General features: G+C 46.1%; 1 protein-coding gene across 1 annotated transcript; it reads right to left on the bottom strand.

The window, feature by feature from the left end:
* On the bottom strand, positions 1–23,951 carry LOC138632702 (transient receptor potential cation channel subfamily M member 1-like). Its single transcript, XM_069718456.1, has 28 exons — positions 23,868–23,951; positions 19,327–19,403; positions 18,462–18,654; positions 18,147–18,360; positions 17,838–17,962; positions 17,352–17,523; positions 16,449–16,623; positions 15,727–15,850; positions 14,229–14,301; positions 13,985–14,103; positions 13,741–13,911; positions 13,476–13,610; positions 9,544–9,594; positions 8,370–8,510; positions 8,149–8,178; positions 7,767–8,059; positions 7,327–7,555; positions 6,993–7,121; positions 6,768–6,908; positions 6,266–6,394; positions 5,775–6,026; positions 4,677–4,851; positions 3,675–3,695; positions 3,373–3,517; positions 2,561–2,763; positions 1,959–2,091; positions 993–1,369; positions 1–617 (listed from the first exon to the last, which is right to left on the bottom strand). Exons 1-28 carry the CDS (start codon positions 23,949–23,951, stop codon positions 1–3), a joined length of 4,728 nt encoding a protein of 1,575 aa, XP_069574557.1.
* Between the last annotated feature and the right edge of the window lie 1,144 nt (positions 23,952–25,095).

Raw genomic sequence — 25,095 nt, 5'->3', positions numbered from 1 at the left:
TCAGAGTCTCTGGACCGGGTCCTGGACTGGGTCCTGGACCACGGCCCCCCCGCTGAACGCCGACACCAGGTCCTTGACGCTGCTGGCTGAGCGAGGCGTCTCCTCGTCTTCCTTCCTCTTCGGCCTCGTCTTCCTCGACTTGGCATTGAGGCTCTTGGAGCGCAGCGTCGGGTACATCCTGTCGTCCCCCAGCAGCAGCTCCTCCTCCTCCTCTCTGCTACCATGGTTACCGTCCTTAGCGTCACCCTCTTGTTCCTCACTGGACTCTCCTACTTCCTGTCCTTTTTTCGTCGCTCTGCGGTCCAAACCCTCCTGGTCCGTCTGGGGGGGGCCAGAGACAACGCTGCTGATGGACTTACTGTTGGACGAGCTGCTGAGAGTCAGAGAAGGTAAATACTGCATGACCTTCGACATCTCCAGGGGGAAGGACACCGCCGCCTCCAGTCGGCTCTTCTCCAGCGGTTTGTCCGAGTCAGCGTCCGTCAGCTCGGCCCGGGGGGAGGTGGGGTCGGCGTCGGGGGGCCTGAGCTCCGGGTCGCAGGGGGAGATCAGGATGTCAACGTTGGACAGAGACTGTCTCCTGTCCTTCAGTCCTCGAACCTCCAGGGTCGCACCACCTACAAAACAGGAAGCAACGAGTTCAAACAGCCAATCATTGACATTCAGGGGCATTTTTCACTCAAACTGATATTTGGATTGAGATGTTTTTCAATTTAGAACAAACGTAAAATAAGAACATTGAGACTGTTGGATGCTGTTGTTGATCAAAACCTTCTGAAACTGATCCTGTTGCCGACCAACCGGCCTGAAACTTGAGCAGAGAAACATCCGATTTTGCATAACATTTTTGGGGAACAGAATTCCGGTTCTTGTCTGTTTTCAACGCACTGTCATGTTGGAGAAGCCTGTTGCCATGGTGACACAGTTCAGGTGGTTTGTGTTCTCCGGGTTTCAAAAGACACAGCAACAGACAGGAAACTACCAATACCTACCTGACGCGCCTCCTCCCTTGGCGTTCCCTCCTCGTCTCTCTGGACTCAGCTGGACCTTCTTGTCGGTTCCCTCCACGTCTCCGGACACCGACGTCCTGTCGTCGTGCTCCAGCTGGTACCGGTACAGGCTGTACCCGTCGGAGCTGTTCATGCTGCCGTGCCGCAGCAGAGCGGCCGGCTCGCACACGGACGACGCTCTCGAGTGCGAGCACACGAGCATGGCCCGGTCGACGCCCGCCATCTTCTCCAGTGCGTTCATCATACGACCGGAGAACTCCTCCAGCTGAGCCAGGCGGAGGTCCACCATCTGCAGGGACGCCTTCATCGAGTGCTCCCTCTCGTTCACCTCCTCCAGACGCATGGACATGTTCTCCACCCTGAGTACACAGGAAGCACTAATGTTGCTCTAGTTCGTAATGCAGTAAGTTAAACAGGGCAAATGGGGGCGGAACAAAACGATCAACCAAACCTTAAACGTCAACATGACAACATTGTCTGTTATTATTGGCTCCTGCAGGACGTGATAAATAATAAGGGATTATTTTCAGATGGACCTCCAGAAAACTAAGAAGAAGGAGTGACTTTAGCTAACAACACCGAGATAACTGATGGACACATTTTATTCACTTTGGATTTGATGAGAGAAGTTGAATGGGAGTCTATGGAGCCGGAGGCTTTTTGGAGCCGACCTCTAGTGGCACTCGCTGGTATTGCAGCTGAAGACACTTCTGGATCAGAACCATTTTACAGACCTGAAGCTACGAACTCTTTTATACCAAGACTGTGATCGACTCCCAATTGAAAAGCAGCAATTCAAGCTTCTGTTACAGTTCAGTTTGCTGCTGTGATAATTTAATTTCCCCGCATGGAACCTATAAAGTTTATTTGATACTTTGGAGGAAACTTTCACTGAGAGAGAGAAAACTTTTAGGTTTATCATATGTGGATGGAGTTTGTCCTGCTGACCTCTCACACGTGACTCGGATTCGCTCATTGTTGGACGACTGCTTCTCGTCGTCTTTCTCTCTGAAGTATTCCTCCACACACTGCTCCTCGAACTCATGAAGACTCTTCAGCTCGTCGGCGCTCAGCACCAGCTCTGACGAAACACAGCAGACAGACCTTTACTTAGATACCGGCTCCTGAACCTTTTTCAAGAAGAAAATTCCACATTACTGAAAGAATCTTTAGTTTTCATGAAGTTTAGAAGGGGAGTGTTTTTTCTGTTGCCATAATTTACCAATGTTCCACGCATGCTAACAGCAGATGCTAACTAGCTGCCCTGGAAAAAACCTCCAGTTACTGCAGCTCAGACAGACACGTGGCCAAAAATGAATCTAAAGACTGAAATAAGATGTTTTAATATCAAATTCAACTTTAGTTTTTGTTTTCATTTATGCAGAAAAAGCTAAGAACGCTAAACGCTGTCTGTCTGATTAGATCTACTCCTGTAAACGTAGTGAAAGTTGTACGATTTAAAATGAAAAGGCGTTAGTTAGGATGCAGCCTCGGTATCATAATGTAAAAACCAAAGCGGATCCAGTTTTAATTAAGCGTCTCTGACTTACGGAGTCGTCTCTCGCGGTCGTCCTGGTCGCCCTCCGGCCTCTGTCTGCAGTGGCAACACAGCCTCTTCAGCACAATGTAAATGTGGGGCAAGACGATGAGCGGGGGGGGCAGGATGGGGCGGTCGTGGAAGGTCATGATCAGCTGATAGCGCTGGAACTTCCACACCTGGTTGGAGATGGACTTCACCTCGAAGAAGGTGTTGCTGTGGAGGAAGAGGAGGGAGGTTAGAGCTGCAGGGAGTGTTACAGTGTTACCATGTTACCGTGTTACCGTGTTACAGTGTTACCGTGTTACCGTGTTACCGTGTTACCGTGTTACCGTGTTACCGTGTCTGTTGTATGTTACCGTGTTACAGTGTTACAGTGTGTCTGTTGTATGTTACAGTGTTACTGTGTTACAGTGTTACAGTGTTACAGTGTTACAGTGTTACAGTGTTACAGTTTTACTGTGTTACCTTGTTACAGTGTATCTGTTGTATGTTACAGTGTTACAGTGTTACAGTGTTACTGTGTTACCGTGTTACAGTGTGTCTGTTGTATGTTACAGTGTTACAGTGTTACTGTGTTACAGTGTTACAGTGTTACTGTGTTACCGTGTTACCGTGTTACAGTGTGTCTGTTGTATGTTACAGTGTTACAGTGTTACCGTGTTACCGTGTTACAGAGTCTGTTGTACGTTACAGTGTTACAGTGTGTCTGTTGTATGTTACAGTGTTACTGTGTTACTGTGTTACAGAGTCTGTTGTACGTTACAGTGTTAGTGTTACAGTGTTACAGTGTCTCTGCTGTCTCTGCTGTAACAGTGGACTCACTTGAAGACGGCGATGAGCAGGTTGACCAGCAGGATGTTGGCCACCAGCAGGTAACAGGCCATGATGGCGGGGGTGAGCCAGGCTCCCGGGATACAGGGAGGAAGCTTCTTCCCATCTTCATCATACAAGTTGTCTCCACACGGAGCTGAGACACAAACACACACACACACACACACACATAGGTTCAGGTGTTATTTCACTCATCAGTCAAACATCTGTTTGTTTGCTAGACATTTTAACACAGTTCATGTCTCACGAATACTAACAACCACATTCACGACCATCACTTCTCAAACACTCACGGTTGATCTCCATCGCATAAACTGTCCATCAGAGGTGGGCGGTAAACAGAAGAGAGACAGACAGAAAGTAATCAATCAATCATCATCAGTCAGAGAGGAAGACTTTATGTTGGAGCCACTGAGGAGGAAGATAACATTAAACAAATATTATAACTTTATTCATGTAAACAACTTTTTAATCTTTATTATTATAATCTGGAGGTAAATACTGGCACAAATATAGTCAGTTTGAGGAGGGTGAGGACAGGGTGAGGACAGGGTGAGGATAGGGTGAGGACAGGGTGAAGATGGGGTGAGGACAGGGTGAGGACAGGGTGAGGACAGGGTAAAGACAGTGAAGGATGAGGACCAGGTGAGGAGGGGGTGAGGACAGGTTGAGGACAGGGAGAAGACGGGGTGAGTACAGGGTGAGGACAGGGTGAGGACAGGGTGAAGATGGGGTGAGGACAGGGTGAGGACAGGGTGAGGACAGGGTAAAGACAGTGAAGGATGAGGACCAGGTGAGGAGGGGGTGAGGACAGGTTGAGGACAGGGAGAAGACGGGGTGAGTACAGGGTGAGGACAGGGTGAGGACAGGGTGAGGATAGGGTGAGGACAGGGTGAAGGATGAGGACCAGGTGAGGAGAGGGTGAGGACAGAGTGAGGACAGGTTGAGGACAGGGTGAAGATGGGGTGAGGACAGGGTGAGGATAGGGTGAGGACAGGATGAAGGATGAGGACCAGGTGAGGAGAGGGTGAGGACAGAGTGAGGACAGGTTGAAGATGGGGTGAGTACAGGGTGAGGACAGGGTGAGGACAGGGTAAAGACAGGGTGAAGGATGAGGACCAGGTGAGGAGAGGGTGAGGACAGGTTGAGGACAGGGAGAAGACAGGGTGAGTACAGGGTGAGGACAGGGCGAGGACAGGGTGAGGAATGGGTGAGGACAGGGTGAGGACCAGGTGAGGACAGGGTGAGGACAGGGTGAGGACTAACAGGTATCTTACTATGGACTCTAGTCTTACGGTCTATGGAGTCAGCAAACACCTCTCCGTAGATCATCCAGTAGGGCATGTAGAAGATGTTGCGAGCCAGACGCCACGTTGGCTTCTCGTCCGGGTGGAGGATGGCCTGCCGAGCTACACCGAAACTCATCAGCACCACCAGCATGATGACCACGAAGTACAACATATCGATCATCTGGAGACAAGTGGAGACACGAAGCTTTCAACCTCGGGACAGTTTTCCACTTCACGTATAGTGTGTGTTTTTAATGCACTGCTGCCTGAGGGCCCGAAGATCACCACCATCCAATATTGGTTTTCACAAGTGTTCCTGAGCCCATGCAGTGATTTCCACTCCAGAATAGTGTGTTTTTAATGCAGTGCTGCCTGAGGGCCCGAAGATCACCACCATCCAATATTGGTTTCCAGCCTTGTCCCTTGTGTTCAGAGATTTCTCCAGATTCTCTGAATCTTTTAATGATATTATGAACCGTAGACGATGAAATCCACTAATTCTTTGTAGTTTTACGTTGAGGAACATTATTCTTAGATTGTTGAACTATTTACCCACAAAGTCTTTCACAGAGTGGTGAACCTCTCCCCATCTTCACTGCTGAGAGACTTTACCTCTCTGAAATCATCTTTTTATATCCAATCATGTTGCCATGGTAACCGAATTAGTTGTGAGATGTTCCACCAGATGCCTTTTTTAGCGTTACACAACTTTTCCAGTCTTTTGTTGCCCCTATCCCAAATATTTTGAGACATGTTGCTGCCATCAAATTCAAAATATATTTTTCATAAAATAAAATTTCTCCATTTCAACATTTGATATGTTGTCTTTGATTTATCTTTTAATAAAATATGTGTTTACATGGTTGACAAAACATCATTATAATAATCTAACTTTCTTGGAAACAGGGTTGTACTTAGACTGCTGATATTGTACCTGCATGAAGCTGATAATACTTTGAATGCAGGGCCTTTCACTGTGATGAAGTACTTGTACTCTGAAGTAACGGTAGTTGTACATACAGCTGTGTAACACTGCGACCTGGCTGTAAACCTACTTTCCCTGTAAAGTAAAGTGAGACTGAATGTGTGCGCGTGGCATCGTACCATCTTCCCGATCATCATGACGTAGGGGCCCAGGTACTTGTTGACCCCGAAGATGTCTAGGACTCGGATGTACCAGAAGATGATGTCGACGCAGTAGATGACGCGTCCGTAGCCCATGTAGGGCTCGTTCTGCAGCCGCAGCAGGAGACCCAGCAGGAAAACCGAGATGGCCGCCAGGTCTGTGATGTTCCAGTAGTCCTCCAACCACACGTTGATCTTCTGCTTCAGCTTCCCTGGCTCTGACATCAGGATCTGAAATGTATCAGATGGTCAGATCACATGATTTAGAAAAACTGCATCATCAGCATAGAGCTGTACATTACGATAAGGTTCATGGTGAATGTAAGAGGACCAAGACCGGAGCCCTGTGGGACGCCTTCACTGACCTAGATTAGAGGACTTGACGTGGATCCATCTGATGCTACAATTCGAGAATCAAAAACCACGTAACAGTCTCGTCCTGACGGCCTAGGTGTGTGTTTGATGTTTACCTGTCTGACTTTCTCTAGTCCCAGAGTGATGATATAAGAGATGACGATCCATTCCTGCAGAGACGGCCACCGCTCCATCTTCACCAGGATGATGTAGTTGTACAACATCAGGTACACCAGGTATGCGATCTGACAATACATATCGACCGAGAGGTAAAAACAATCGAAACTAAAACCTGTAAACTGCAACCAAAAAAATATAAAATACATCTGGAAGAAGTGATGAGATTGGGGGCGTTTGGACACTTGTTTCCTGTTTAATTTTGGAAATTAAATGTGGTTTTGGCTGATTTTGAGTCTTCAGTCAAAGAAAACAGTTTTGCAAAAACACATTTGGAAAGGCATGTTCGTAAACAAGAGTCCAGTAATTCAGACGTCACTGTTACTTCATCAAACCCTGGGCTGTGACCTTCTAAAGGGATCTTTATAAAGCTAATATTATTACAAAGATATTGGTAGCTGCTACAGAACATATGGTTCCCTTTAAAGAATGAGCACTCACCGTGGTGAACCAGAACTTGGTGAAGGGAGTGTTGTAGAACTCATAGATCTGCCTCCCCATGGGAATCCTCCTGCGGTGCTTTGTCTGGTTTTCTTCTTCGTCTCCTTTTTTTGACATGGCGTCGACATTAGAGACGGCATCCTGAAAACAAACTCCCACTTACTCTGACTGCTTCGACCCGATGACGACATTAATGACACCGCCACCGCTGTTTTTATTTCCTACTTTGTTCGATTTGTCATCGTTTTTGGTTTTTCCGTCAACGTCGTCTTTGGATGAATAATGTGAGGCTTCATCTCCGAGGCGGAAGTCCATGAGCAGAATGGCAGGAGGGAAGATGATCCCTAAAATCACCTGGAGACGGGACAAGAGGGGGACAGGAGAGGCTCAAATGAAACTCTGTTAATATACAGATGTCTGGAGGAATTACATCCTCAGGAAGTGGAAGTCACGCTGAATCTAAACATATGTGTTTCATGTGTGAAAGTTCAGATTGGACTGAGTTAGGACTTTGAGAAGAAGGAGTGTGCCTCGTGTTTGGACCAGTGCTTGCTGGTACCTTCAGGCTGTTGCTCTTGCCCATCCTCAGGCAGCCCATCCACATGTCGGTGAGCAGCATCTGGCTGCAGGTGTGGGCGATGAAGTCCCGGTGTTTGGCGGCCACCGCCAGCTTCAGACAGGTGGAGTTACTCCAGTTCTTCAACTCGTAGGTCAGCAGCTTCATGGCCACCTGCTCGTCGTGTTTGTACGACTGGTCCAGCAGCTCATAGGCCAGCTGACCAAACTCCCTGCAGAGACACCGCAAGTTCACTGCACACCAGCAACCTTCACAGGACGTACAGCGGGTTCAAGGGGACACGTTAAACTACCATTTCCTCTTTGTTCATCCAGCTGAACTGAACCGGAACTGAGGGCTTAAACAGGATAAACAGAACCTGAGCAGAACCCAAACAGGGTGACCAGGGTCCAGGTCCTGGTCTCTGGTTGCATGGGACTCACTTGGAGTTGTTCTCCAGGTCTTGGTAGATGTCGTCCACCAGCTCGCTCTGGGACGACTCGTGGGCCATGGCCTTGTAGAGTTTGCAGGCCACCAGAGCCTTCGCCATGGCCTCCTCGCCGCGCTGCCACAGGAACAGTGCCATCTTCTGGCGCTTCATCAGCACAGCCCACACCATCAGCTCGTGAAAGGGGTACTGGAACCTGCTGACCTCAGGGTCGTCCACGTCGATGTCCACCTCCTCCTCCTTCTTCTTGTTCTTCCTTCCCTTCTGCTTCAGGCAGGGCTCGTCGTCCTGCAAGGAACAAGACCAGAACCGGTCAGCAGGTCTTCCTCTGAGACCCGATCACTTCCAAATTGGGACACATGGGACCACATGCGTACCTCCATGCCGAGAAGTTTCAGAGCTTTGGGCTGCAAGACACAAGATGACAAGATCAGTGTACTCACGACAGAATATACATTTTTCTGGAAGGATGATTAGTGACAAAAGCAGAATTAGATTTTTCTTCAAAACACACAAAACTTCTCTGTAACCACCGAAGAGTCAACCGAGCTGTCAGTGAAACCATGAAGACGTCCAGTATGCCTCCAGGTTTACTCACTCTCTTGAGGCCGTACAGGTTGTTATACAGTGTCCTGAAGCTCTTCCTGGTGTACTTGCAGCGGTAGGCTCCGCCCATCAGTAACTCCAGCACCAGCCCAATATCGATGAGCGTGATCTGGTAATCCGGAGGAAGATTCCCCTGAAACACACAACAGAAGGTGATGCAGCTTTTACTCAGACAGACATTTTCTTTTATTAGCTGGTTTCCTTCTCTCACTGAGAAAAACTGATTAGAAATAAATCTGAGATCTAAACAGAAAGAAATATCCCAACAGATAAATGAGGGTCAGAGACTTCCTGTTACAAATCTGTGTTTTATCAGACTCAGCTTTGTTGGACAAATTCCTTCAAAGTCTTCACAACATATATTACATGAGTCTGGACCGAGCGGCAACCATCAGTGATGTCATCAACCATCAGTGATGTCATCGTTGGTTTGTGAACGTTATGAATCCTCCAGTTCAGATTCTGTCCGTCACCATCTTTGCTAGTTCGGAGCGGTTTGGAGCAGGAAGTGACCATATTTGGACGAGCTGGGGTAGGAGCCAGCGGTGGAGCTGACCGATCTGATCGGAAACCTGACGATACTACGTCCCGCCCACCGATAGCTGTAACATGACTGTACCACAGGCCTGTCAATCAAACAGACACGCCCCCAAAAACAGGTCTTCTTGAATCTTCTTTTCTAATGAATGAGGGATTATTTTCAGATGGACCTCCAGAAAACTAATAAGAAGGAGTGACTTTAGCTAACAACACCGAGATAACTGATGGACACATTTTATTCACTTTGGATTTGATGAGAGAAGTTGAATGGGAGTCTATGGAGCCGGAGGCTTTTTGGAGCCGACCTCTAGTGGCACTCGCTGGTATTGCAGCTTCAGAAACTTCTGCATCACTTTTGACTAACTTTTCAGACCTGGAAACTATGAACACTTTCATATCCAGTTTATAGTTTAGACAGAAATGGATGGAGACTGACAGCTAACTGGTTGGAGGAGGTAAACAACCACCAGGAAGTGATTCTGGTTTTCCTTCAAACTAAATGTGCTGAAACTCTGAGCCTGAAGAACAGAACATGAGGAGCTGTCCACATACTTCTGCTCTGGATGGGGGTTTCTGTGGTGACAGATGTTGAGATGGAGTGAGAGGCTCCTGACTGCAGCGCTCACCTTCTTGACGTCTCGTACCACAAAGTGCAGCGTGTTGGCTGGTCCCAACTTCTGCAGAAACAAACCACAAAGACACAGTGATGAGAAATCAAACAGCAGCTGACTAACACAGTTAATCACTGATTAGTGACAGTTTAACGAAATTACCCTGATGAGAACAGAGACGGCAGCAGAGAGCTGCTCTGTAATCTGTAATATGACTCACATGTTTTCAGGGCTTTTTATGTCAGTGGACCAGATTAAGATTAGAGACAGAAGATGGAGTGTCGCTCTGATGGACTTTAAGCCGCAGATCAGCAGCCAGTCAGAATATAGAGGTTAAAGCAGAGAGCTTTTCTTTCGTAACACGACTTCTCAACAGACTTTTATCCGACAACAAAAGCTGGAGTTTGTGTGTTTGTGTGCCACCGTTCCACCAATCTGCTCCACATGACACCAAAGGAAAGAAGATTCTTGCTTTTTTTGCAATCAGTGTCTTTTGTAGTTTTTAAAATTTTTTTTTACTATAGATCTTCCTCTATGGACCTTCCTCTACAGACCTTCCTCTATGGTCCTTCCTTTACGGAACTTCCTCTATGGTCCTTCCTTTACGGACCTTCCTCCTACTGACCTTCCTCCGACTGCCCTTCCTCTACAGACCTTCCTCTACAGACCTTCCTCTACGGACCTTCCTCTACAGACCTTCCTCTACAGACCTTCCTCTACGGACCTTCCTCTACAGACCTTCCTCTACAGACCTTCCTCTACGGACCTTCCTCTACAGACCTTCCTCCTACAGACCTTCCTCCTACAGACCTTCCTCTACAGACCTTCCTCTACGGACCTTCCTCTACAGACCTTCCTCTACAGACCTTCCTCTACGGACCTTCCTCTACTGACCTTCCTACGGACTATTCCTCCTACTGACCTTCCTCTACAGACCTTCCTCTACAGACCTGACCTTCCTCTCCTTCAGACCTTCCTCTACGGACCTTCCTCTACTGACCTTCCTCTACAGACCTTCCTCTCCGGTCCTTCCTCTGCGGACCTTCCTCCTACTGACCTTCCTCTACGGACCTTCCTCTCCGGTCCTTCCTCTGCGGACCTTCCTCCTACTGACCTTCCTGTACAGACCTTCCTCCTAGTGTCCTTCCTCTACGGACCTTCCTCTACAGACCTTCCTCTACTGACCTTCCTCTACTGACCTTCCTCTACTGACCTTCCTCTATGGACCTTCCTCTACTGACCTTCCTCTACAGACCTTCCTCTACATGACCTTCCTCTACTGACCTTCCTCTACAGACCTTCCTCTCCTGACCTTCCTCTATGGACCTTCCTCTACTGACCATCCTCTACAGACCTTCCTCCTAGTGTCCTTCCTCTACGGACCTTCCTCTACGGAAATTCCTCTACTGACCTTCCTCCTACCTTCGTCTATGGACCTTCCTCTACAGACCTTCCTCCTACCTTCCTCTATGGTCCTTCCTGTACAGACCTTCCTCCTAGTGTCCTTCCTCTACGGACCTTCCTCCTAGTGTCCTTCCTCTATGGACCTTCCTCTACTGACCTTCCTCTATGGACCTTCCTCTACTGACCTTCCTCTACAGACCTTCCTCCTACAGACCTGACCTTCCTCCTACCTTCCTCTACGGACCTTCCTCTGCAGACCTTCCTGTACAGACCTTCCTCCTAGTGTCCTCCTACAGACCTTCCTCCTACAGACCTTCCTCTACAGACCTTCCTCTACGGACCTTCCTCTATAGACCTTCCTCCTACCTTCCTCTATGGACCTTCCTCTACAGACCTTCCTCCTACCTTCCTCAATGGTCCTTCCTGTACAGACCTTCCTCCTAGTGTCCTTCCTCTACGGACCTTCCTCTACGGACCTTCCTCTACTGACCTTCCTCTACTGACCTTCCTCTACGGACCTTCCTCCTACAGACCTTCCTCTACTGACCTTCCTCTATAGACCTTCCTCCTACCTTCCTCTATGGACCTTCCTCTACAGACCTTCCTCCTACCTTCCTCTATGGTCCTTCCTGTACAGACCTTCCTCCTAGTGTCCTTCCTCTACGGACCTTCCTCTACGGACCTTCCTCTACTGACCTTCCTCTATTGACCTTCCTCTACTGACCTTCCTCTATGGACCTTCCTCTACTGACCTTCCTCTACAGACCTTCCTCTACTGACCTTCCTCTACAGACCTTCCTCCTAGTGTCCTTCCTCTATGGACCTTCCTCTGCAGACCTTCCTCCTACAGACCTTCCTCCTACAGACCTTCCGCTACAGACCTTCCTCTACGGACCTTCCTCTACGGACCTTCCTCTACAGACCTTCCTCTACTGACCTTCCTCTATGGACCTTCCTCTACTGAGCTTCCTCCACGGACCTTCCTCTACGGACCTTCCTCTACGGACCTTCCTCTACTGACCTTCCTCTATGGACCTTCCTCTACTGACCTTCCTCTATGGACCTTCCTCTACTGACCTTCTTCTACTGACCTTCCTCTATGGACCTTCCTCTACTGACCTTCCTCTATGGACCTTCCTCTACTGACCTTCCTCTATGGACCTTCCTCTACTGATCTTCCTCTACTGACCTTCCTCTATGGGCCTTCCTCTACTGACCTTCCTCTACGGACCTTCCTGTACGGACCTTCCTCTACCGACCCCTTTCCTGCTGCGACCAGTCAACAGTCTGCCGCTGTGAAAAAGGTCAGTTCTGTCCAAAGAGTTTAAAAGGCATGAAAGCCCTATGTGTCGTGTCCGAGGCGTTTAAAGACCTTTGACAGATGATTTAAGGACATAATCTTCTTGAACAGGCTGCCCTTCATGACCAAACCTCACGCCATGGGAACAAACTCTTGCTGAGGGCAGTTGACCTCATCAGGAGGCTCCCACTGACATGGACTTTCCGACCCACCATCCAAATGAACAAATCCTATAATCTTATTCTGCATATCTGTGATCCCATTACATCGAACACGGACTGTTACATTAATATTATTCTTCTGTAATCTTTTTACATTATATGTTCTGTATATTTAGATATTCATCTTGCTCTCCTTGTATCATTATTCTTACAAACCGGTTTCTGAAAAAGTTGGGACGCTGTATAAAATTTAAATAAAAACAGAATGTGATCACTGTAAATCATTTAAACTCATATTTAAATAAAATAGACCAAAGACAACAAATCAAGTGTTGAAACTGTTATTGTTTTATGAAAAATATCTGCTCATCTTGAATTTGATGGCAGCAACACGTCTCAAAAAAGTTGTGACAGGGTCAACGAAAGACTAGAAAAGTTGCGTAAAGATACAAAAAAAAAAAAAAAAAAGGATGGAACATCTTACATTTAATTATGTTGCCATGGCAACAGATCAGTAACATGATTTGGTATAAAAAAAAATATATTTCAGAGAGGTCAGAGTCTCTCAGCAGTGAAGACGGGGAGAGGTTCACCACTCTGTGAAAGACCGTGTGGGAAAATAGTGCAACAATCTAAGAATAATGTTCTTCAATGTAAAACTACAAAGAATTAGTGGATTTCATCGTCTACGGTTCATAATATCATTAAAAGATTCAGAGAATCTGGAGAAATCTCTGAACACAAGGGACAAGGCTGGAAACCAATATTGGATGGTGGTGATCTTCGGGCCCTCAGGCAGCACTGCATTAAAAACACACTATTCTGGAGTGGAAATCACTGCATGGGCTCAGGAACACTTGTGAAAACCATCGTCTGTGAACACAGTTCTTCATTAAAACTCTCCAAAGAAGAAACCATTTATCTGTTGTCTTTTTGTAAACTTAATATGAGTTAACATGCTTTTCAAATCATTGCTTTCTGTTTTTATTTACATTTTACACAGCGTCCCAACTTTTTGGGGAACGGGGTTGTACCAGTGTCCCGTGGACTCTGGTGGTGTGATGCGTGACGTCGGGTCTCACCGTGTTGTAAAGCTCCTCCAGATGTGGGATGGTGAGGAAGTGGTGGATGTTGACGCCGTTCTCGATCAGCAGCTTAACAAAGTCCACCCTGTCCAACACCAGAGCGTCCATCATGGCCTGTTCCAGAGAGTTCACCTGTCCAACACCAAGACCAACATCATCATCATCATCATCACCACCATCATCATCATCACTGATTCCTGCACAGCTGCTGAGCTGTGAGTGGATGCTGTTGGTGTTCGTTGCGTCAGACTTGGTTTCTTACCCAGTTGAGCAGCTCTAGTTTTCGGGGGTCGGTCTCTTCAGGTGGTTCCGGTTTGGTTTTGCCTCCTTTGCCCTTCTTCCCGCGGCCTTTCCCTTTCCCTCCTCCTGCTGCCGCAGCCGGTCGCTGGGCGGTGGGGCTTTTAGGACGATCGGTCGGTTGAGCCCTGACCGGCTGAAGAAAGAGACGGTGCATCGTGAAGTTTACAGACCGACAGGATGACGGATCGATACTCTGATTGATTGACAGATGTCAGTGAACTCACAGGCCAGTGGTGTCCGTACACGAAGATCTGACTGCGGGCGATGTCCACTCTGTTCCAGGCCAGAGCCAAACTCAGCTGATCGGACGCCGACGCATTCGTACCTGAAATCAAGAAAAAAGATGACAGACAACAGCTCAGATTCTAACTGTCGGTACGCAGAAATGTTTGCAGATTAAACAATAATAAAAAATAATAATAATAATGATGATGATGATGATGTTGTTACCTTTGAGAAGAGCTGTGAGAATGGACATTTCAATGTCTTGTTGTCCCTCTGAGCCCATCCTAAACACTGTGATCTACAATAACAAACAAACAACACTGTGATCTCCACAAATAAACAAACAACACTGATCTACTTAAACAATAAAAAAAACAACACTGATCTACATGTGTTAAATCTGGTTCTGGTTCTTGTGGTTCTTGGTGTGTTGGATCTGGTTCTGGTTCTTGTTGTTAACCTTGTTCTGGTTCTCGTGGTTCTGGTTCTTGTTCTGCGGTGGAACCACGTGAACCTGCTTCTCTGTGTTTTAATCTGACAACAGATCAGTTTAAGTGAATTGATGTTGAGATTTTTTTTTTTTTTTTTTTTTTTAAATATATGTTGGTTGTGCTGCAGCTGTTCTCCGGAGGAAGCCGAGGATTGTGGGATTAAATAAATGTTGGAGGGTCACAGAACAATCTGTGTTAAGTGCAGCAGTTTTGGGTCAAAGGTAAAACCTCCATCATTATATTAATGTCTCGGAGACTGACAGAGAACAGCGAGGACGGGTGTCCTCCTCTGTGTCCCGCAGTGTCCAATCATTATAACCGGTGTACTGTAGGTAACCGTGGTTACCTGCTGGTTAATTATGGTTATTATCACCTGTTACTGGAAGTCAAAGGTTTGATTTTAAGAAGTTTAAAAAAATCTAAGAAGATATTCTTTCAGAGGAGCATTAAAAACATTTGTAAAATTAATTAAAAAAAATTGAATAAAATGTGACCAAAAAAAAAATCAGAAAACCATCGGAAGAAATTTTTATATATTTTATTTCATCCGTTCACCATATATATATATATATATATATATATAATAAAAAAATAAAAAAAATCCTTTTTTTTTTAAAAGAAACCTCAATATTAATAAGAATATTAATAAAATAGCTAAAAGAATATTCATAAATCTTAGATACATAAAATCTGTCCAAACAATTTTAATACAATGCCCGAAAATTATCAGAAAAAATATCAATAAAAATTCCCCAAAATGTCCAACAAATATAAAATAAAAATATCAATACAATGAAAAAAATAAACTAAAACAGATACAAATATATATAGATATATATATTTTTTAAATATTTATATATATAGATATCTATATCTATATATATAGATATATTTATAAAAAGATTTTAAAAAAATCTTAACATTTTTCATCAATAAGTATATATTTTTATCTACTGTGTGTAAGTCTGATGATGTTTTATGTGACATTTATGAAGAAATATGGAACATTTTAAACGTTTAATAAACTTTTTAATCACCACTGTGGAACAGAAATAGGAAACACGTATAAACTGAGTTTATACGTAACGCGAGACGCGGTCGGTTACTGATGGTGAACGGATGAATGACGACACGTGACGACAGGATGTTATGATGAAGAGCAGGTTTATTGGTGATGATGAAGAACCAGAAGAATACATAAGACACTTCTTGTCTGTCCCCGTCTAACCTACCAGAGCTCTCTTCTTCATGCACTCCATCACCATGAGGAAGATCTGCTGTGCCTGACTGCGGCTGTAGTTGAAGGTCTTCTGGATGGTGACCAGCAGCTGGTCTTTCACGCTCTCACTCACCACCCTGCAGTGGAAGAGACACGGGACGCTCAGACGGAGACACCGAGACACTGAAGGACGCTCAGACGGAGACACGGAGAGACTGAAGGACGCTCAGACGGAGACACGGAGACACTGAAGGACGCTAAGACGGAGACACGGAGACACTGAAGGACGCTCAGACGGAGACACGGAGACACTGAAGGACGCTCCGACGGGGACACGGAGACACTGAAGGATGCTCAGACGGAGACACCGAGACACTGGAGGACGCTTAGATGGAGACACCGAGACACTGAAGGACGCTCAGACGGAGACACCGAGACACTGAAGGACGCTCAGACAGAGACACTGAGACACTGAACGCAATCAGATGGAGACACGGAGACACTGAAGGCAATCAGACGGAGACACGGAGACACTGAAGGCAATCAGACGGAGATAAATAGCATCCTTATAAATATTAATAATGTATAAATTAAAACTTTAGTTACTGGACACATTATTTAAGTGTTAATTAATCAATAATTCATGTTTATTACTGCATTAACTAATGATCATTAATGTAAACATATCATGAGCATCGTTGTATTGTTTATTGACGCAGCAGGACACGTCCTCACCCGTCCTCCTCGCAGTATCTGTGAGCGAAGGAAATGATGTCCGAGGCTCGACCGCTGCCGTCACAAACCACCACCGGCACCGGAGGCTCCTCCTTCAGGCTCTCCAACACGATGGAGATGACGTTCGGACCTCCCTCCAGGATCAGACACACCACCGGGACCCCCTGACCCAGACCTGAGACCCACACAGAGACGGCGATCTGATCACAGGACGCACATCTGATCCCGAACAGTCACAATATCTCCAATAAATAATAACTCTCAGTCTCAGTCACACGATTCAGATTTCAGATTCACCTCTGTGGGTTACGTTAGCCTAGCTTAGCACAAAGAATGGAAGTAGGGGGAAACTGCTAGCCAGTGAATAGCCACAAAGCAGGAACCGTGTAAAGCAGTTAGCATTGTGCTACCGTTAAGGGATTTAGAAATGTAATTTAAGATCAACTTGTTCTTCTAGTCTGTAACCACTTTGTTTGCTTCTCAACAGTCTGAGTGTTCTTTTTGGGTCTGTAGGTGTTTCAGTGGTTTCTTCAGGGTTTGCTTGTTTCAGTGGTTTCTTCAGGGTTTGCTTGTTTCGGTGGTTCCCATCAGGGTTTGGTTCCCGTCAGCGTTTGGTTCCCGTCAGGGTTTGGTTCCCGTCAGGGTTTGGTTCCCGTCAGGGTTTGGTTCCCATCAGGGTTTGGTTCCCATCAGGGTTTGGTTCCCCCGGTCCATCGGAGGTTGAAGTGAGGGGTGACAGCTGAGCCTCCCTTTGCTGTCCCTGCCTTACAGATAGTTCCAGGCATAGGATGACAAAGGGAAACCCACAGGTCACATGATTGGTCACCTGGACCGATGAGACTCTGGAGGTCTGAACAGCACCGGTGATTGGCTGTTTGGGGAGGTCACATGTTCGTGACTCACGTGTGTTGATCTTCTGCAGAGCGATGTGCTTCTCCAGCTGACGGCGGAGGCGGACCTCGGCGCCGTACTTGCCGCTGGTCCCGTTGTCGGACAGGATGAAGTGGGAGTGGCTGCTGTTCAGGATCGACAGCTTGCTGAGTGGGTTGGACATGGTCTGATAGGGCCGGGTCACCTGGAACACAAAGACGTGATTGGTCCAATTAGAGGTGGGAGGAGCAAGTCAAAAAAGGGATACCACTGTTTACAATCTATATTAGCAACATTATCACGAAAACAAAGAGGAGAATATCTAGAATATCTGTTTCTATGCAGATGACACGCTCTGTTTGTATCTGTAACTCAGGCGGCTGGTTCGGTCCAGTTCGGACCAGTTCGGTCCAGTTCGGTCTGGTTTGCTCTGAATCAGTCGGGTTTAGTCTGACGATGTCTGGTTTGTTCTGGTTCAGACTGGTTTAGTCCGGTTCAGTCTGGTTTGGTTTGTCTTACGTCTCTCCCGATCAGGTCCTCTTTGTTCTCCACGATCCCCCACGGTGCGATGCCGATGGCGCAGACTTTGCCTCTGGATTTGGACGAATGATCTTTCAGAGCGTCTCCAACATGGCGGATAACTCCTGAAATAACACAGAGGGGTCAGGATCAGAGATCTGGATCAGAGATCAGGATCAGAGATCTGGATCAGAGATCTGGATCAGAGATTAGAGGTTAGCTTAGCTTAAGTCTGGAAGCAAACAGCTGGTCTGAGAGGGTGGAGGACCTGGGTGTGGTCTGAGAGGGTGGAGGTCCTGAGTCCGGTACCTGTACTGACTCCTCCGGTGAAGATCCAGGCTCCGGTGGTGACGGCGGCTTTGATCAGTCCTTTACCGAAGACCTGCTTCAGTTTGGGGGGCAGGTCGAAGTTCTGAAGGCCGCCGTGGACAGAGATGAGCAGCGTGGGCAGCTCCAGCTGCCAGTCCTTCACCATCAGGTGGAGCAGGGAGTCTGGTTTGGAGTCATTGGAGACCCTGATGAACTGCAGGAGGAGAAGGAGGAGGAGTGGCTGTCAGTGCCAAAGATCTGCGACATGAAGACATGACCCATCACCCCCAACTGCTGCCCTCTGTGGTCGGGTACCATGGCCTTGTTGACGTGTCCTCCTCCCTGGAACTCCAGCACTCCGTAGGTGTCGGTCGGGGACGTCTGGGTGTGTTTGACGGCGCTCCATCTCTCTGCAGGTTGGACCTCCAGCTGGACCAGCGGGGCTCCTCCCTCTTTGGCCCCCGGAGGGATGGCGGCGTGCTGCGTCACCAGCTGACCGCAGCTGCACCTGAACCACATGGAGAACATGGAGAACATGGAGAATATGAAGAACATGGAGAACATGAAGAACATGGAGAACATGAACGACATGAAGAACATGAGCATGAATTAGGTTCTCTGTATTTTAACTCTGTGAGCGTTTCCTGTGAAACTGAACGGAGTTCAGCAGCTTCAACCAACTGCAGAAGAACAAGTGACACTTTTAAACTGAAAAAAACCAAAACTAATCTGAGCAGATAATTTGACTTCAAGTCTTCATCCAACCTGGTTTGAACTTCACTTCGTTCAACAATGAACTCAGATTCAAAGTGGCAGGACTGAATATTTCCTACGTTAAGACGAACCCGAAAATGATTTCAGAGAAACTTTTCATGGATCAGATTCGGCCTGAAAACAGTCTCCATGGCAACAACCCAGCCGTCCTCTCATTGGTCTCCTTGCAGGGTCACATGATCGCAACTCACACGGATAATCGATGACATGTGACTCGCCACGTCCCTCAGATTAAACGGAGGACAGCGAACACGCTGTTTTCACGTGAAGATCAAGTGACACCGACGCGAACACAAAGACTTTAAACTGGCAGGAGGAGAAAACAGCGGCCCGCGGCCCAGATGTGGCCCTCGTGGAGAGCTTGAGGACTTCACATTTTCAGAAATCTACTGAAACATAAATGTACCTGGTGGCGTCTCTGCTGGGAATAATCTGGACACATTCTCTCTTCTGGAAGGTCCTCTCGATCCAGGCTCGGTGGACCTGAAACCAGAACCACAAACATCAGGCGGGTCGTGGCGCCGACGCCTCCATCGGACCGCCGACTTCACACCATCGATTCAGCACGTTAATCATCGGTGGAAATACGAGCTGAAATATGATGAAACTCTGAATCCAGGAGGACATTTTAAGATAGAATTCATATTTTACTGAAATAAAATTCAGCATTTGGTCGCAGCTCTGCGTGAAACCGCTGAAATATCAACGCGCTCGGATCTCCACCGTATCCGGCTAGTTACCGGGAGTTACCGGGAGAGTTACCGGGAGTTACCGGGAGAGTTACCGGGAGTTACCGGGAGAGTTACCGGGAGAGGGGAGCTTCCATTTCTTTATCACCGAATCCTCTTATCCTCCAACAATCCTGCTGCTGCACAGAAAAACACACGGAGCTGCACTTTAATCTGTTTCCTGTGTGTTTAAATCCATGCAGCACTAAGGATTGTGTGTGTGTGTGTGTGTGTGTGTGTGTGTGTGTGTGTGTGTGTGTGTGTGTGTGTGTGTGTGTGTGTGTGTGTGTGTGTGTGTGTGTGTGTGTGTGTGTGATTGTGTGTTTGCACTTTGTAAAATTCCTGCACTCTGGATGATGACGGAGGATTAACATCCGAATGGCACACGGGATCTTCGTTTTTATATTGTCTTTTTCACGTGAATGATGAGTCCTCCATCATCATCATCATCATCATCATCATCCTCATCCGAAGAGTGTCACCAAACTTTCCCTTTGAAGCAGCGGTGGTTACAGACGTAACTTCAGTTCTGTGGATTCTTTTTGAAGACGAACGGCAGCAGGACGCTGAGCTGAGTCCCGCTGAGACTCTAAACCGGGGACGGACAACATGGCTGCTGCAGCTGTCCACATCTGTCCACATCATCTGTCCAAGTGGTTTCAAGTAGAAAAATCAGAAGTCTGAACATTTAAGAGTTTTTTTTTTTTTTTTATTTATTTTTTTTTTAAATAAGGTTTTCAGTGAAGTTTAACGTTTTTTTTTTTTTTTAAATCAGTCTGATTTCATCCTGCTGGAATAAAATCTGTCGACACGCTCAGAAACTGAACTCAGGAAGAAAACATGGAGACCAACAAACCTCTGAGACGCATCATCTTCATCTTCATCTTCATCTTCATCTTCACATCAGACGAAGAGGAACCAAAAAATCTGACTGGACACCAGCAGGTCTCTGAGGACTCCGAGGCCTCCTTGAGGTCTCCGAAGAGACTCCGAGGTCTCCGATGTCTCCGAGGACTGTGAGGACCCGGCGCTCCTGCAGTCTGGCTGCAGCTCAACACATAAGGAAGGAGTTGACTTTATGCAGCTGAGCGGGTTCATGTGACGAGCATGTGAGGCAGCGTCTCTTTGTTGGAGCCGGTCTCATGACTCCGGTCCGAGCTAATCCTTCTGGGAGTCTCATGACCCGCCGAGCGTCCACACGAGAGGGTTTCTTCCACCGCCACAAATCTGCTCTGAGAAATCCAACAAAACCTCCAACGTCCAAAATCTAAAGCGTCCAAAACTTCAAATGTCCAAAACCTCAAATATCCAAAACTTCAAATGTCCAAAACCTCAAATGTCCAAAGCCTCAAATGTCCAAAACTTCAAATGTCCAAAACCTCAAATATCCAAAACTTCAAATGTCCAAAACCTCAAATGTCCAAAGCCTCAAATGTCCAAAACTTCAAATGTCCAAAACCTCCAACGTCCAAAATCTAAAGCGTCCAAACACTTTTATTTACACTAATAGTGGGTTTTTTTCATTTATAAACCTGAACAACAGTCTGAAGTGAGAGTTTCTGGTTTTCTTTAGAAATATGATAATACTAAAACTAATACTAATACTAATACTACTACTACTACTAATACTAATACTAATAATAATACTCATACTACTAATAATACTAATACTAATACTAATAATAATACTGATAATACTACTACTAATACTAATAACATGAAAGACAGATGAAGCTCATTAAAGTAACAAAGTAAAAAGTCTGTTTCAATTAATAACTCGACAACGATCGTTTCACGTAAACAGATGAATGTTCGCTGAAGTTTCTTCACATTTAAAACATTATTTTAAAGTTTGGACGTGTTTGTTCGTCACCTTCGTGTTTCTGAATAAAAAGAAACCAATTACAGCGTCAGCAGCAATGAACGCAGCGCATGAATGAGGCAGGATTTAGATTATCAGGGTTTTAAATGGGATTAATGCTGTTCAGAGGTCCTCCTCATTTACATAATGAGCCGCTGTGTCGCCGCCTTTTATTTTGTACGCCGACAGGAAGTGGAGCCATTTGTTCCTCTGCATCACCGTGGAAACCGCACTTTGTGATTCAGATGGCAAAAACATGATTTATTTTTTATTTTTTATGATATAGCTGACAATGAGAATTAATCAATCTTTCACAATAGTTAAATTCAATCTCCACAATAGTTCCTGTGTGAAGCTCTGCTGAGACTTTCAAAATAAAAACCTGCTTCATCCTTCAAAACAACTCCTCATTGACAGCCGGCTGCTCTTCATCCTCTCCTCATCATCAACACCAACACCTCAAACTCTAAAAGACCAAAGGGTTCATGGGAAATGTAGTTTCATTTAGTTCTCTCACACTTCCAGCTGTATTTTTGTTTCAGTGTTGAATGAATGTCATTTCATCTAAAGCTCTTATTTTGAAAGCAGATAAGTTCTATATTCCAGTCGCAGACTTTAAACGTTTAAAGTGATAAAAACAAAATAAAGGTCTAGAGTGAAGTCTGTGACTGGAATATAGACTATAGAAGATGGTTCTTTAAACTCTGAAATATAAATAAAAGATGAGAAATAAAATATTGTCTACTTTTTTTTTTATCTCAGGAAGTTTCTCTAGTTTTCATTTTATTACTTCTAACATTTAATTATTTGAATATTTTAATTATTCGCTTCATTCTTCTGAAGTTTGTCTCATTAAATCTTCTGCCTGTGGACACTGTGGGCGTCAACAGCTGTAACCATGGTAACGGTGCACAACAAAACAGAGGCAGGACGTAAGGAACACAGAGCTGGAGGTGAAGTGATCAATAGATTATCTGATAATCAGCTGATGTCTGTTGTTTGTTTGTTTGTTTGTTTGTTTGTCAGATTTCACCGTCACATGTTTATCAGAGGAAACAAACAACTCATTGTGTTTGTGGAGTGGAAATCACATGAAGGCTGAACTGATCACATGACCTGAGGAGGAGGAGGAGGAGGAGGAACAGGAGGAGGAGGAACAGGAGGAGGAGGAGGAGGAAGGAGGAGGAGGAGGAGGAGGAACAGAGGAGGAGGAGGAACAGGAAGAGGAACAGGAGGAGGAACAAGAGGAGGAGGAGGAGGAGAAACAGGAGGAGGAGGGGGAGAAGGATGAGGAGGAACAGGAGGAGGAGGAGGAAGAACAGGAGGAGGAGGAGTAGGATGAGGAGGAACAGGAGGATGAGGAGGAACAGGAGGAGGAGGAGGAGAAGGAGGAGGAGGAACAGGAAGAAGAGGAGGAGGAAGAGGAGGAGGAAGAGGAACAGGAGGATGAACAGGAAGAGGAGGAGGAAGAGGAGGAGGAACAAGAGGAGGAACAGGAGGAGGAGGAGGAAGAGGGGGAGGAGGAGAAGGAGGGGGAGGAAGAGGAGGATGATGAAGAGGAGGAGGATGAACAGGAGGAGGAGGAACAGGAGGAGGAACAGGAGGAGGAGGAGGATGAAGAGGAGGAGGAGGAGAAGGATGAGGAGGGGGAGGAGGAGGAGGAAGAAAAGGAGGAGGAGGAGGAGGAACAGGAGGAGGAGAAGGATGAGGAGGAGAAGGAGGAGGAGTCACTTGCTCTTCAATCTGATCATATTTAACTTGAGATTAAAGTTATTGATTATTTCTTTGATCGATTACGATGCTCCTGTTACCATGACAACGTCTCTTTGAACACTGTCTGAAACATGGAGGATGCTGTCAATCATATCAATCAACATTTTATAGTGGAAAGGTCAAAGGTCACAGAGAGACAGACGTCTTCTCAACATGTGGACGGACAGACTGGAGATGACACGATGTCCAAATGTCCCCTCAGAGATTTAAGATCTGCTGGACGTGTATAAAGCTGAGAGACATTCAGATGTCTCAGATGCCTTAGATGTGTCTCAGATGTGTCTCAGGTGTCTCAGATGTGTCTCAGATGTGTCTCAGGTGTCTCAAATGTGTCTCAGATCTCTCAGATGTGTCTCGTGTCTCAGATGTGTCTCAGATGTCTCAGATGCCTTAGATGTGTCTCAGGTGTCTCAGATGTGTCTCAGATGTCTCATGTCTCAGATGTCTCAGATGTCTCAGATGTGTCTCAGATGTCTCAGATGTGTCTCAGGTGTCTCAAATGTGTCTCAGATCTCTCGGATGTGTCTCAGGTGTCTCAGATGCATCTCAGGTGTCTGAGATGTCTCAGGTGTGTCTCTGTCTTACCTTCTGTGATCCAGAGGACGCGCTGCGCTTGATGGACGAACGTTTCAACGATCCGTTTGTCCCTCTCCGTCCTCTGCTGTCCATGATGACAAAGTTCAGCTGTCCTCCACCTTCATCCTCCTGTCTCCACTCGCCTGTCTGTCTCCTGTCTCCTGTCTCTCTGTCTCCTGTGTCCTCCTGTGTCCTCCTGGTCCAGTCCTCCGTGTGTCTCTGGGTGGCTGTGCGGGCGGAGACCCGTCCTCTCTTTGTATAATCAGGATTAGTGGATGCTGCCGGAGGGGGCGGAGCTTAAATGGAGCTGATTTTATAATCAACTGTTTCTACTGAACACGAAGGCATCACCTTCATCACCTTCATCACCTTCATCACCTTCATCCACTTCATCATTATCACCACCATCACCTTCATCATTTTTATCCTCTTCATCATTATCACCACCATCACTTTCATCACCTTTATCCTCCACATCATCACCACTATGATCTTCATCATCTTCACCATCTTCATCATCATCATCTTCATCACCTTCATCATCATTTCCATCATCATTTTTATCATCATCACCATCGTCTTCATCAGCACCATCATCTTCGTTAGCTTCATCATCACCATCATCAACCTCATTATCAAGACTTCATCATCACCATCGTCTTCATCATCAACAGCAGCATCCTGATGATCAATAAAACTCAGACAACAAACAACAACAACAATCAACAGAAAAGTGAAAGTGTGCAGAGCTTCTGTTAAACTGAAGACTCCTTCGTCAGCAGCATCATCTTCATCATCATCATCAAGTCTTCATCATCTCTATCACCTTCATCTTCATTATCATCATCTGTCGCAGAGCTTCAGACAGGAAGTGAAACTTTCAGAGTTGTATTTGGGAGGTGGATCGATGGACGTGTCCTCACAACAGCAGAGAAGTTACCGTGTGTTTCCGTCTCATTTAATTCCAAATAAAAGTGATTGAATGTTCGACTGCAGGATTAAAGGAAATACGTACAAACTCAGATTAGAACCAGTCCGGATTATTGTTGTGCTGTCACACTGTTTTTAATGCCTTGCTCAGAGGCTCAGTGTAATAATGGGACACGTAATAAATGAAGTTATTATTCTTCCGTTTTTTTTGTGATTGTTGGAAATGTTTGATTTTGTGGTGGATTTTCTCAGAAATGTTGATGTAAATTTTTGGAGTGTTTTTGCGTAAATTAGAAAAAGTTGTAAA

Source organism: Brachyistius frenatus, unplaced genomic scaffold (genome assembly GCF_029030835.1).
Source record: "Brachyistius frenatus isolate BFR_SWC_R1_liver_20210118 unplaced genomic scaffold, ASM2903083v1 Contig_191, whole genome shotgun sequence".
Lineage (NCBI taxonomy): Eukaryota > Metazoa > Chordata > Actinopteri > Embiotocidae > Brachyistius > Brachyistius frenatus.
Note: the sequence above shows the minus strand (reverse complement) of the source record. Positions and strands in the feature narration are given on the sequence as shown.